This window comes from Xiphias gladius, chromosome 17, assembly GCF_016859285.1.
Source record: "Xiphias gladius isolate SHS-SW01 ecotype Sanya breed wild chromosome 17, ASM1685928v1, whole genome shotgun sequence".
In the NCBI taxonomy this organism is placed as follows: domain Eukaryota; kingdom Metazoa; phylum Chordata; class Actinopteri; order Istiophoriformes; family Xiphiidae; genus Xiphias; species Xiphias gladius.
In genome coordinates, this window is record NC_053416.1 from 17,270,202 (window position 1) to 17,283,516 (window position 13,315).

At 38.8% G+C, this 13,315-nt stretch overlaps 1 protein-coding gene across 3 annotated transcripts; it reads left to right on the plus strand.

The window, feature by feature from the left end:
- The first annotated feature begins 1,280 nt into the window (after positions 1–1,280).
- Positions 1,281–10,236, plus strand: dpf2 (D4, zinc and double PHD fingers family 2). 3 transcript variants are annotated; one of them, XM_040150926.1, is made up of 11 exons: positions 1,281–1,391; positions 3,100–3,260; positions 3,719–3,826; positions 4,142–4,320; positions 4,419–4,511; positions 5,473–5,551; positions 7,925–8,062; positions 8,214–8,345; positions 8,465–8,577; positions 8,685–8,766; positions 9,708–10,236. In XM_040150926.1, exons 1-11 carry the CDS (start codon positions 1,360–1,362, stop codon positions 9,788–9,790), a joined length of 1,200 nt encoding a protein of 399 aa, XP_040006860.1. In that variant the 5' UTR covers positions 1,281–1,359; the 3' UTR covers positions 9,791–10,236. The 3 variants fall into 3 exon arrangements, with proteins under 3 accessions (XP_040006860.1, XP_040006859.1, XP_040006861.1); XM_040150925.1 differs by lacking the exon at positions 1,281–1,391 and adding an exon at positions 1,398–1,646; XM_040150927.1 differs by lacking the exon at positions 1,281–1,391 and adding an exon at positions 1,398–1,579.
- Positions 10,237–13,315: the final 3,079 nt, after the last annotated feature.

Sequence of the window (13,315 nt, forward strand, 5' to 3'; positions counted from 1 at the left end):
ATAATCTCTGTACTGAAGGTTTAAAAGTGGGAGAGGATGAGGATGGTTGTCTAAGACCTCGGAAAATAATGAGCCAGCAGGATAAAGTTATGTAAAGTATATTAAAAACACAGTGTAGGGGCACTGAAGGAACATCTCCTGCACACACTGTATGTGAAGCAGTTAAACTTGGTTTGTGCAGTTTAAATAATTTGATACCATGGATTTAAATTTAAAAGCCAAGTGATGACAAAATGAGAAAACTTGCTTTTATTGTGATATTGTGTCTAATTTATTTTACTTAAGAGTCTGTATTTATTAATTTTTACTTTCATTTTCAGGCAAAAGGGAAAATTGATAAGGTACAATGTTATATAAAATTCACCAATTTCAATTTTGACAACAATGTGGGATTTATGGTTAAAAGAATAATTCAATCGATGATTGCTATGAAAATCTGTTTAAGAGGGGTGTCAAAAAATCGAATCAAGCTTTTATTTCATTATATATTGATTTAACCTTTTAAATGTGAATATGATCAGAGATAGTTCATTTACATCCTGATCCTTTAAAGCTGAATTGGGTGGCGCTGTGCTGGGAATTATGTGATATCAATAAACCCTATGTATTAAAAAAAGAATAATAATACATATTTCTCATAGCTGACATTTTGACCTGTCATAGTAGTAAAAGCACAGGTGTTATTAATAACATAAATGATGCTTCTGTCCCAGTAAGAAACATCATCCACAAGCATACAAAATACTTGTGGACCCTGAAACTGAAGCAGCTAAATGGAATTCAGACATCATTCATTTTAGTATTCACGTCGGTGCTTTTCCTACTAAACTATTTACAATGAATGAGATCCATTGTTGAAGTTGTCCTGTCCTAACAGGTGCAACAAACAAAATGAACAGAGGGGTGAGCACAGTTTGCACATGTCCACACAGTCTGCAGAAGAGGTTTAATCAGGCAGCATGAGTGAAAACTACTGTTGGCTTTACATTGTCTGATGTTTCTTTCTTTTGTTTTCAGTTGGTATTCTTACTGTACAACACTTTGAGCTGCATTATGTGTATGAAATGTGCTATATAAATAAAGCATGTTATTGTTGTTATTATTATTGTCATTATTATTATCATTAAGGATGTAATATTAGAGGATCATTTATCCCACATGTCATGAGTTGCTGATGAAAACTTTTTTATGGAAATAATTGATATACTATGAGTTGCAGCTTTGTGCGATCAAACTCTGGCAATGGCACGATGCCACCAGTAGGGGGCGCTAGGCATAACGTTCCTGCTTTCTCTGCCTACAAGTCCACACAGAGGGTACACATTACCCATAGCCACTTTCCCCGTGTATTAAACCAAGATGGCAGCTGTTGTTGAGAATGTTGTCAAACTGTAAGTGTTGGACTTTTCTTCATACCTTACACCCGGCTAGTTGACACAAACTTTGGTCACATCATAACGGCTGTCTCATACCGCCACCAACCGTGTCGCTAGCTAGTTTAGAGACATTTCCCCTGACTTAGTGAGGTTAGCTAAAACTGTCGGAACCGTCGTCTCTCTTCACATCCTGGTATGGAAGTGTAAGTTAGCAGACATGCAGTTGACGTTTCTGAAACAGGACGAACGAGTCTGCGTGATAGAACACCGGTCGGTTTGATCACAATTGTATTTATAGAGATATTATGTTCACCTGTTGTGTCTTTCTAGCCAAACATTTACCGCGGTTCTAACGTAAGTTAAGTACCGCAGCTAGGTGGCTCGCACGCTAACAAGCTAAAGAGAGTGTAGTTGTGGCCAACGTTGTTAGCGCAGGCTGGAGTGACTGGCCAACTAGTTGAGAATGAATGAAAGCTGGCCTTGAAGATCTCTCCTCTCATCCCGAGACTCCAGGGTTATAGCCACTGTAGCAATCACATTTCTTACTCGCATGTAGTAACATTTCGGAACTGTAAAGTTAAAAGTTTTCAGTGACCCATACTCGGTTGTACTAAACGTGCTTCCATTTCCGTTGTCTTTATTTTGCGTGGGGTTCCTGGTGGTTGATGGTAGACGTTTTTTTTCTAGCAACTCGGGAAGCCCAGTGTCACATGTGACAACGTGGAACCTACCTGGTACCTGGCTATCTTAGTTTCAGCCAAACTTAACTTTTTCAACCTCTCCATTGATTATTTAAATGGCTTCGTACCAACTCGTTAATAAATGCTGCCTAAGAGATATTAACTCCAGTATCTCGAAATTAAGCTCCTATAAAACAATACCAAAAATCATATAGAAAATAATATTTATTGCGTTGACATGAGGACTATGCACATACAGGGCAATTTTTCGTTGGTTATAATAGGTGTATTAGTTCGAGACACACCCTATTTTCCATGAAAAGAGCTTCCCGTTTCCGGTTTAGTATTCACCAAATAGCAGATAGGGAACACAGAAAGACTGACAACATTTGACAGAATTTACAAGTCTTTACAGGAAATGAAAGATCAGATCAGATAAAAGTCAGTCATTAAAGTTCAACATCTGTGAACAGTTGATTTAAACCTTTTTTATAACTACATAGTTTCTTACATTGCTCTCATTAAGGATCAGCTGCCTGCAACTAATGTTAGTATAGCTGCACAGTAAAGTGCTTGCTCCAGGGCACCCTAACAGCCTCAACAGTTGCAGCTGTCGGATGACAAGACAGTTGGAGATTTGACGAAGCAGTAAGGTCTCTTTGTTTTGAGCCTGCGTGTCACACTTGGAAGCAATGCAGGCCTTAGCTATCCTGAAAGGGAATAAGCAAAAAGCACAGTCTATTTAAGTCAATTTATGATGGAAACACAGCACACTTCTGGCTGTGCTGACTATCAAGCTTTTTGTTTTTGATGTTCCAACAAAAGAGCACCTGCTGTGGAGCTCTCACAAATAATTTAGTTCTGAAATACAAAGACACTGTTGAGTGAGTGAGCGGTTTTTCTAAGGTGGCAGCACAACAGAGAAAGACAACAAACTGACGGAGAGGTTCAAAAATTCGCAGCTCAGAGTGTATTTGGAGTAGCCTAATACTCCTCCTGTAGACCTAATAACCAGCATCTGACTCTGTTTTTTTTTCTGTCAGGCTGGGAGAGCAGTACTACAGAGATGCCATGGAGCAATGTCACAACTACAATGCCAGGCTCTGTGCTGAGAGGAGTGTTCGAATGCCGTTCCTCGACTCTCAGACCGGTGTGGCTCAGAGCAACTGCTACATTTGGATGGAAAAGAGACACAGGGGACCAGGTGAGACACAAGACCTAAACATTATGTTTACCTGAGGTCATTATCAGTCCAGAAGTGTTTAAAATTTTGAGAGTTGTAAGACTTGGGCCAATGGGTGAGAGTGAAATGATGGGGAGGAAATTGTAGAAATTTCCTCCCCATCATTTCAAGGAGGACAAATGTAGCCTCAATGTAACAATTGTGTGTAGGGCGAACTTTTGGGGTGAAAAACTTATCATTTATACAAACATACATACATAAATACACACACACACACACACAACAAACTGCTGATGAATATAATCCAATCAGGTTTGCAGGCAGCTGTTCCCCCTAACACAGCTAAACATGCATATATCATTGTAAGAAAATTTGAGAACAATTGTAGAGTTTTTTTACGTCAGTTTGTGAAAAACCTGACAAATTCTGTATTTAAACATTCAGTGTTATGTAGATGGATCTGTTCTGACGTCCCTCAGGCATGGCTCCAGGGCAGCTCTACACCTACCCATCCAGGAGGTGGAGGAAGAAACGGCGATCTCATCCTCCAGAGGACCCCCGGCTTATCTTCCCCCCTGTCAAGTCAGGTACCACCACAGCATTCAGCTAGGCCCAGCTCATTCTCCATTTTACCATGTTAACCATTAGGAAAAAGCCATCAAAGGCTATTTAAGACATTTAACAAAAACTGCAAGATTTCACACTGCTGAAATGGAAAAACAACACAAGTATACAATGTATGTTTAATGGGCTAGTAAAAATCATTTATTAATGTGAGTTCTTCATATTTGAATGTGACTCAGTCAGTCAATCTCATTACCAACAGCGCTACATGTTTTTGCAGTTGAGTATACTAATGCATGTTTTGTTTTTGTGCTTGCATCTTTGTTTTTTATTCATAGAGCTAGACTTAGGTGTGAAGAAGGATGCTCTGTTGTCATCAGATGGCAGCAGCCTGGAAGCCCTACTCAAAGGGGAGTCCTTGGACAAACGGACGACCACAGAACTCCGAGGATCTGAAGAAGATTCAAACCTGAGTGACTACACTGGAGGCCTGAACCCTGCAGCTCGCATTAGAAAGGTTCTTGCTTTGAGCATAAGGCATAAGATATATTTGGAGACAAGAAAATTATTTTACTTTCCAATTATTTGCCTCATTTTCTCATTGCCTCAACACAGAGAATCCTCGAGCCTGATGACTTCCTAGATGACCTAGATGATGAAGACTATGAGGAAGACACACCTAAAAGAAGAGGCAAAGGGAAAGGGAAGGTAAATAACTGTCTACAGTCCATTCTGACTCTGTATGTGTGTCCCAGCCTGTCTCTTGACTAGGGCTGGATATCGACACTGATCTCCCAAATCAATTTCGATTCACAAATGTTGTATAAAGCGCCTCTCAGAAATTATCCTGGGAACTTAAATTTCTTGTGCATTCAACAGGTGAGCATTATGCGTATTTTAAAGAATAAATGCTATCCCATGCAGCTACGTGTGGGGTGTGAGTAGCGGATGATTCAACTAAGTACAGACATGACATGATCACTTTGAGCACAGACGGAGCAGAAACTGAAAGTCTGCTAACTGATTCATCTGCGCTGTTTGTGTTGACAAGACATCAACCTGATATCTGTAGACAGCTGGCTAGCTAGCATTAGCTACCCAGCAGGGACAGACTAAATAAAGTAGAATCAACACACTGTTCACTCGACTTGCAGCTCTTCACATCTCAGCTCACAACAAACCGAGAGCTCAGATCAGTGTATGGTGTTCTTTTCCAGTCTATCCCTCGCATTGATGTGATCTCTAGATTCACTACAAGATAACCGAAATCAATGAATCATCATGATTCACGACAGTCCCATAAACTGCAGTGGGTCCACATAGACTGTAATTATTCATTTTATAATTTATTACTGTTGTGACTCAAGACGTCTCATGTAGCAGCTATCATCTATGTTGCTTTTGAACTTATAATAACCCTCTTGAGCGTGTTGTAATAACTAGATTTCCACAAAGTAGACATTTTACACATCATTCCATTCCATTTTACACACAACTTACAACAAGTAACCACTGCATACACATAACATTTAGTTATGTTTAGTTTACTGAGAAGAAGCACAAATGCAAAGACTGATCTTGGGATATTAAGACTCGATATTGGATCGTTCGAATAAAATTTGTGATTGATTTGAAATTCGTTTTTAATCAAGCCTAGCTCTGTCCTCAGGGTCGAGGAGTAGGCAGTAGCAGGAAGAAGTTGGATACAGCAGCACTGGAGGACAGAGACAAGCCGTACGCCTGTGACAGTGAGTCCTGATGGGGGAGAGCAGAGCATGTGAACTCAGGTCGGAGTAGAGGGGCACTGCATATGTTAATAGCCGTAATACTTTTAATCTAATCAAGCAAGACTTTTCCACAGTCGTCATTCTTTATCACCTTCCTTTACATCCTCCTCCTTTTCTCTTAATGTTCTCCTCCGTACTCCATCTTCTTTCTGCTTTTTCTTAGACTTCCTGTATCTGATTGTCTATGAAGCTAGTCTAGGCTTAGCTGTATTTTTTTGTGTCATTATGATATCAAACATTGCTTATACTTGCATTTCAAATCTTTCCATGGATTTGGGGGTGGAGGGGGGTGTTTCTTCCACTTCTTTGGTTTTGTGAAACTGCGTATCTGTACTGCTTGATGTGTTTTTTCCTCTTTTGTGAAGCATTTTCACTTTCAGCTGCAGTTCTCAGTAGGGCAGCGCTGACTGACTCATCCTCTGTCAGTCTATGAGCCTATTTCTCTGAGTCTCTGTCTGTGCTCTCTCTTCTCCTTCTCTTCTCTCTTTCAGACACTATCAAACAAAAGCATATTTCAAAACCTTCTGAAAGAGGTATATTTCTCTCATTCCTTTTTATTCCAGTCTGCCTTGTCTTTTGTCTTCAATGCCTGTTTTATTTTCTGTCTGTTACCAAGTAGATTTACTCTTTGTGTAGTTCAGTTCATAGGGTAAATATTTTGTTCTAAACCATTTACTTAAATGTAATTAACTAGATTTAGAAAAGGTCAAGACCATGTTATTATATACCCTAATTAAACCGTAGTCTGTAATCAGCTAAAGATATGAGCTGTCTCAGCCTAGAAAAGATAAGCTTTGGCCCATGAAAGTATTTTTTTTCCCTCAATCCAGCACTGAACTTCCCACAGATTTAGATAAACTAGAAGCTGGACCCTGCTGCTGTTTTTTTCTCAGTGCTTTTGTCTTTTGTCTCGCTACTTTAAGTGTGCAATTTGACTGCATTACAGTGTTTGTTTGTTTTTGTTTTTTTCCATTTCACCATCTCTGCACCTTGTAAAGTCTCATTCCATGCTTCATGTTTTAAAGTGAACTGCTGCCTCTGCTTTTGGTTTTAGTTAATTTAATGCTCATTTTAACTTTGGGGAATATTTTTCACATCTTTCTGCCACTGAACACAATCCCTCAGCATGCGACTAGCTGCATCTTCTGCAACTTTGCCAAGATGCTCTGAAGAAAACTGTCCCATAAATGACAGTTTAAATGACAGTTTTAAGAAACAGGACACTAGCCTTTGAGGAAATGAAAATGAGAGAAATTATGGAAGCGAAAGAAGAAGTACTTTGTCCTTGGGTGTTATCTTATGACATACCTCACACACTCCCTGTGACAACGGCTGCACACAGAGGCATCTTTGTCCTCCCTAAAGTCAGTAATCCTCTATACACAATCCCACTGGCTTCTCTTACCCGTCTGTTTAATGGAATATGAATTCAGATCAGAAAACATTAATATTCAGAGCAGTATGGCGGTATTGTTAAAATCGTTTTAACGTGTCAGTCTACAGATGTCGCATACAGAGAGAGAGAGAGAGATGTATGTGGTGTAGGACAAAACAAGTACATTTCTTCTGTTATCTTGCTGTGCTTAAGTACATGGCTACCACAGAGGATGCAATGATGCATGTCTCAAAACATAGCCTCAAAGCATGTTCTTCATATTTCCAGGACTCTTCATCTTTAACTCTAAATTTAGTATATGCCAACATCTCATGTCATTGTGCCGATTTTGATATTAAACAAAAAGTGGGACACCACAGGAACATATCGGGTTCTTCAGCAATTTCCTCTGTGTGTCGCATGTCATCACTTCACCACATTAAAGCAGTTGAAGTGTATTAAATGGTAGCACTGTGCCAGAGTCTTAAGGCTTAGAATAGATGTTGCACGGATAAAATTTTCTGAACATATAATAAAGTGAGGTTATGTTAGTGTTCTGTGTATATAAACTGTTTTCGATTTTTACAGTTAAGGATATTATGATAGCTACTGCCACCAAAAAATTCTGACTTCTACGTGACTTCTTTCCAACTAAAGGAGTTAAATGTCATGTCCAGTATATAAAGCTATGTTTTAAGTAGAAATCTGTAGGGCTTTGGTTATTACAGCGAGACTCTCTTAAGTCCTTGTACTATCATAAAAGACTTAACAATCTGGATGATAGAAATGATATCGTCATAGCAAGTTTTTCTGTTACTTTCAGCAGTAATAATAGTATATTTTCAAATATACAAATCATCCTTTCCATTTCACCACTTTACCACTGACTTTGTATAACATGGACATTACTCATGCTTTCATTTATTTCATACATGTTGTGTTTCTGGTGTTGGTGGCAGTCTGTGGGAAGCGCTACAAGAACCGCCCCGGCCTGAGCTACCACTACGCCCACTCCCACCTGGCTGAGGAGGAGGGTGAAGAGAAGGATGAGATTGAGGTCAATGAGCCTGCCTTGCCGCTGCCTGAGGAGCCTAAAAGTAAGCAACAACAAGCACTTGAAGTTGAATCAGAGATTTCATTTTTAGGTTCCTGGGGTCACTGTACAACTGGACAGTCATGTATGTTGCCTTGTTTGACTTTTGAGTAACTGCGCTGATTCCCTCTGTGTGTTTTCATCCTGCTTCTCAGCTCCCAAGAAAGGCCCAGATGGTCTCGCGTTGCCTAATAATTACTGTGATTTCTGCCTGGGAGACTCCAAAACCAATCACAAGACTGGTCAGTCAGAGGAGCTGGTGTCCTGCTCCGACTGTGGACGCTCGGGTACATTCTAGATATATGGACACTGAAATAGGAGAAAAAATGTTTATTTTTTGCAGATGTAAGAAGGGAATATTTTTGGCAAAAATAATGAAGTGATAAAACAATTTTCCTCGACGCAGGCCACCCGTCTTGCCTGCAGTTCACTCCTGTAATGATGGCCGCTGTAAAGACGTACCGCTGGCAGTGCATAGAGTGCAAGTGCTGCAACATGTGCGGCACCTCAGAGAATGACGTGAGTTAACCTACATTCAGGTGTTCTATGCCAACCACTGGGTTAAGTAGGGTCTAGGTTTTTTGTGCAAAGGGCTGAAAGTGTGTTTGTCATCTCATTTTTTCAAGGATCAGCTTCTGTTCTGTGACGACTGTGATCGAGGCTATCACATGTACTGTCTCAACCCACCTATGTCTGAACCTCCAGAGGGTAAGTTCACCACATGAACAAAACAGTGTTCAACTTAGTAGAAAATCATGATTGCATATGCTTGAACTCAGGTGAAGGGTTAAAACCAAAGTCAAAACTGAGCAAAGTGTAATAGAGAGAAAATGTTTGTGACGGAGATGTAGAACTAGGACTATGCAGTTTGAAAAGACAAAAATACCCCACATATTTTTGTCTTTTCAAGGCTGAACAAAGGAAAAAGACAACTTGTAACATCAATCTTGCCCTCAGTAAGCCAGGCTTACACAACATTTATCAAACCCTGAAAGCCGTGAGTCAGACAGCACTGAAATTTGTCTACTTCTGTTGCTTAAAAGCGCTGAGGGTATTGGTTCTGAATGACTGAATTGATTCTACATCCTTAGTAGCTTCTGAAAATGTATTAGCTTCTACTTGGAAAGGTTGGGTACCCTTTGAAGATTTTGGACACTGGTGCCAATGTGATACCAGATTAACAACCCCAATTCACTACTATTTGAGAAATATAAACCTTTTTTTTCTATAAAACTTATTTTCATTTAACAAAATATGAAAATATTTTCAAATGTTTTCTTAAAGAAGCAGGTGTTCGTGATATTTAATATAATATGGTCTAAAAGTAGTAAAATGTTTATTTACATCTGGAACTATTTGATCAAAGAATAAATAAACAAGACTATGAAACTGATTTGATGCCAACTTTGCTACTTGACAGTTTTTTGAAACCATGTGCTACACACACATTTTGTTCAGTTCCAAAAAAGAATTGAGGTTCAATATCAAAACTTGCTGTTATGATGGCTTTCCTCCATAAACCAGTTAGTGGACTGCCTCGCCTACTTTAGGCTCATGGACCTACAGGATAAAATTTAGCCAAAGTCAATGTTAACAACAGCTTTAAACTTCTCTGACATTTATAGTTCTTCTGTTATTTTGGCACTCAGGGAGCTGGAGCTGTCATCTATGTCTGGACCTGTTGAAAGACAAGGCATCCATATACCAGAACCAGAACGCCCCACCATCGTGATGCCCGCTCCTTCCTGCACACACTCATCACTCAACCGTCCCGCAACAGTATGGTTTACCCTTCAAGACAGATGATAAACTCCCCTGACGAGCTGACCTCAGTGGGAGCGTGTTCAGAACAGACAATAAATTGTGAAAAGGGAAGTATACCTTACCAGACTTGCCTCACTTAGCTTCAGATATGACTGTTACACAGTTCCAAGCTCAGATTCAGCCCCATAGTTTTTAATTTTCACCTCTTTGCAACATAGCCAATTTAAGCAGTACTGGATTTCAACAAGATACACGGCATAAATAGCCAAATTATGACTTACTTTTTACACACACACCTAAATAAAGTTGCTAAACCCTTGTCTCTATCCTGCAGTGTAATGATTTTATGACTAGAGCAGAAATAGAGCTCATTGGAATCAAATAGCATGCCAATGCTTGCTCATCGTGAAGGAAGAAAAAAAAAAAAAAAAAAAAAAAGACATTTTATAGTATTTATATATTTCTATGGTATATAATAGTGTTAAGTATCTACAAATTGGAAAAAGAATGGTCATGTAATGGTCTTTTTATTGGTGCCCATCTCATCATTATTGAAATATCCACAAACCATGTTCTTTTATGGCACTGCTGATGTTTTGTAATTAACTTGATAGAGTCAAAGGGATCTGCTGAGACTGTAAATGATTTTCCATCTCATCCACTGCTACTGGCCACACACTGACACACACAGAAACCGGAACAATGAATAGAAACCCTGACGTGCATGTCAAAGTGGCTCCAAAGGCTGAAGGACTTCAGGGATGGCAGGTTAGACATGAGTCTGGTTGTTGACTCTTGCGTACTGGTGGCTCATCAAGCTGCACAGAGCTCAAGAGGATGCACAAGGACATACTGACGTGCATGTTTCATTCAGGCTTTGGAGCTTTTTTTGACAAAACTCTGGTCCTGATGACTGCAGAGAAACAAAGCAGACTTGATGCTGATAATTGAATGAAAAACTGTCTTCAATCTGCCTGGCCCTTTTTTGGAAAGATGTGATAATGTTATGACGACTATTATTTGCGTCAAAACAAAATTTAAATCTAATTGCGTTATCAGCCATGTATTGGGATAAAAAGCCTTAATTGCTGTGTTGTAGCAGTTTGCTGATCATGCAATATCCAATATCTGTTGAGGTTGTGACACCACTAGATTATTTTAAAGCAATTGAGGACTATTCGACCCAGCAGATGGTCACTTGTTGACAAGGTAAAAGCAATATATGAGCTTCGTAAGATGTAGGGATGACAGGGACTCAGAGTCTGTACAGGCTCTGTTGGCAGATAATGTGCGATACTGTAAATTTTCTTTCTCAGAAAATGCTATTACAGATAGGCGAGTGTGGTAGTAATTATCGATGGCTCCGTATTGTAGAAATATGTGTATATGTATAGTCCTATGGAGAGACGGCTGTTTTTGTCACTGCTTTCATAGTTTTATTATGCAATGGTTTCCTTCTGTGGCAAGGCTAAAAGTCTGGCTGAACTGCTAAAGCAGTTACTTTACCTCAAACAGAAACAGTATTTAAAGGGTTGAAACATGCTGTAGATAGATGGGACAAAGGCAGAGGGATAAATAGTAATGACAGGTGCAGTGTCTGCTTAAATAACTGCATATTCTACAGTTAAACAAGTGCATGCTCAGTAAATGTCTGCACTCTCATATGCTACGTAGTTGTCTCGGCGTTAGCTCGGCAAAGGTGTTGGGAAGTGGTGTAATATAAATTAACCATGCTATCACGTTTAAATAGCCAACTAACAATTACTAAAGCATTACACGAGTATAACTTGATTTATTTTCTCATCACGTTTTAAACTTACTGTTATATAGCGACAGTGGCTACAAGAATATTTTGCTGGTTGTTTTTGTATTCATCAATGTTTGCGTACCTGATGTGTGGGACATTTTGGGACTTAAGTGGAAGGTGCTTTCTAGTTAATCCTGTGATCAACTGAGCCGCTCTCTTCCAAACCTCGAAGCAAGAAGCAAAGCCCATAATGTGATTAAGAGACAAATTCTGGAGCTGCACCTTCAACACTGAATGCTTAGGTAATGATGGACCAAGTATCCAACTTCTAGGCTGCACTCAGAGGAAAGTCATTAACAGGAACAAAAATAGTTCACCTTTTGTTGACATCATTATTTTTTTAATACCAAATTATGGTTTTCTGGTTTCTAGCTTTGGAAGAGAATTGTTCAAAACAAAACATGTTTAAACCAAGATCATAGGTTTACACAGTAGGTGAATTCTCTTAGGGTGGACTTTCATTTGGATTGTGATGGAATGTTTTATTGTACGAAATTTGTCTTCAGGAAAATAAAATACTAAGCACTATAACTTGATTTTTTTCCTCTTTTTTCCTTAACAAAGATTTCACAACAGCATTGGAGAAATTAATCATGAATCAAGAATATCCACAAATCTTAAGAGCACACAGAAGACGCCTTTTTTGTTGATGATAGTGTGATTAATTTGAACTAACTGAATCAATGGCATAATTGCTGTAGTTAATTTTACAACAACAGCATTTAAGTTAAAACAAGTTTGTCCATGTGTCACTTTAACAGTGTAATTCTTAAATAATATAAAAAATGTTTAAATTCACCAGCAGTTTGGCCTCAAAGTTCTATCTGAAAAATGAAACTTTAATGCTACTAAAAAAAACAAATACTGTTGTAGAAATTATACTCAACCAATTTGCTTTGACTTTCACAAATAATCTTTCTGTATCCCCAAAAAAATATATTTCACTACAGGTTTACACTCTATGATACACTGTAGGAAAGGCAGGGTAAAAAAAAAAAAAAGTAGTTTCGGTCTTACTCCATTAGATGGCGGTCAAAGACTAAATGTCCTCTTTCTAATCATTCAGCTGCACTGAATACCTACAGCTCCACCTCCATCCATTCACTGTCACTGCTACCTAAAAAAAAACGCGGTGAAAGAGATGAATTGTTATTGCACATTATCTTTATTGCACTCCAAGATACAACAGTCTTCTATGACCCAATACAATCTCTAAAGCAATAAATTTTAACTCTAAAATATCTTCTACCTCCAACATCACAGCAGAATAAACAGAATGTCCTCTGCATGCTGTGAAACCACAACAAGTACTAGAGCTCAGTTGTTTGGTTTAGTGCTGTTGTGTCTTTCTGTAGCCATGACTAGTGTATTGAAATTATTACTAGATTTGAATATACAAGATCTTACAGCAGAGACTTCCAACAGCTGAGTGAAAAAACTGCTGGAAGTCATTACCTGGCAAAACACAAGGACTTGTGGTGGTTGAGCATGTTTAACAGATGGAGATAGTGAGGATATCTGCTTTGGCACCAAAAATGACAAATTAAAAGTAAGGAACTACAGATTATTTTTAATCTGTAATTATATTCCCAATTAATCTTTTAGTCCATAAATTGGCAGAAAATTGCAGAAAATCCCATCTCAGGTCCCAATTTGCCCAATGTGGCATAGTGGTTGTTTTGCTCA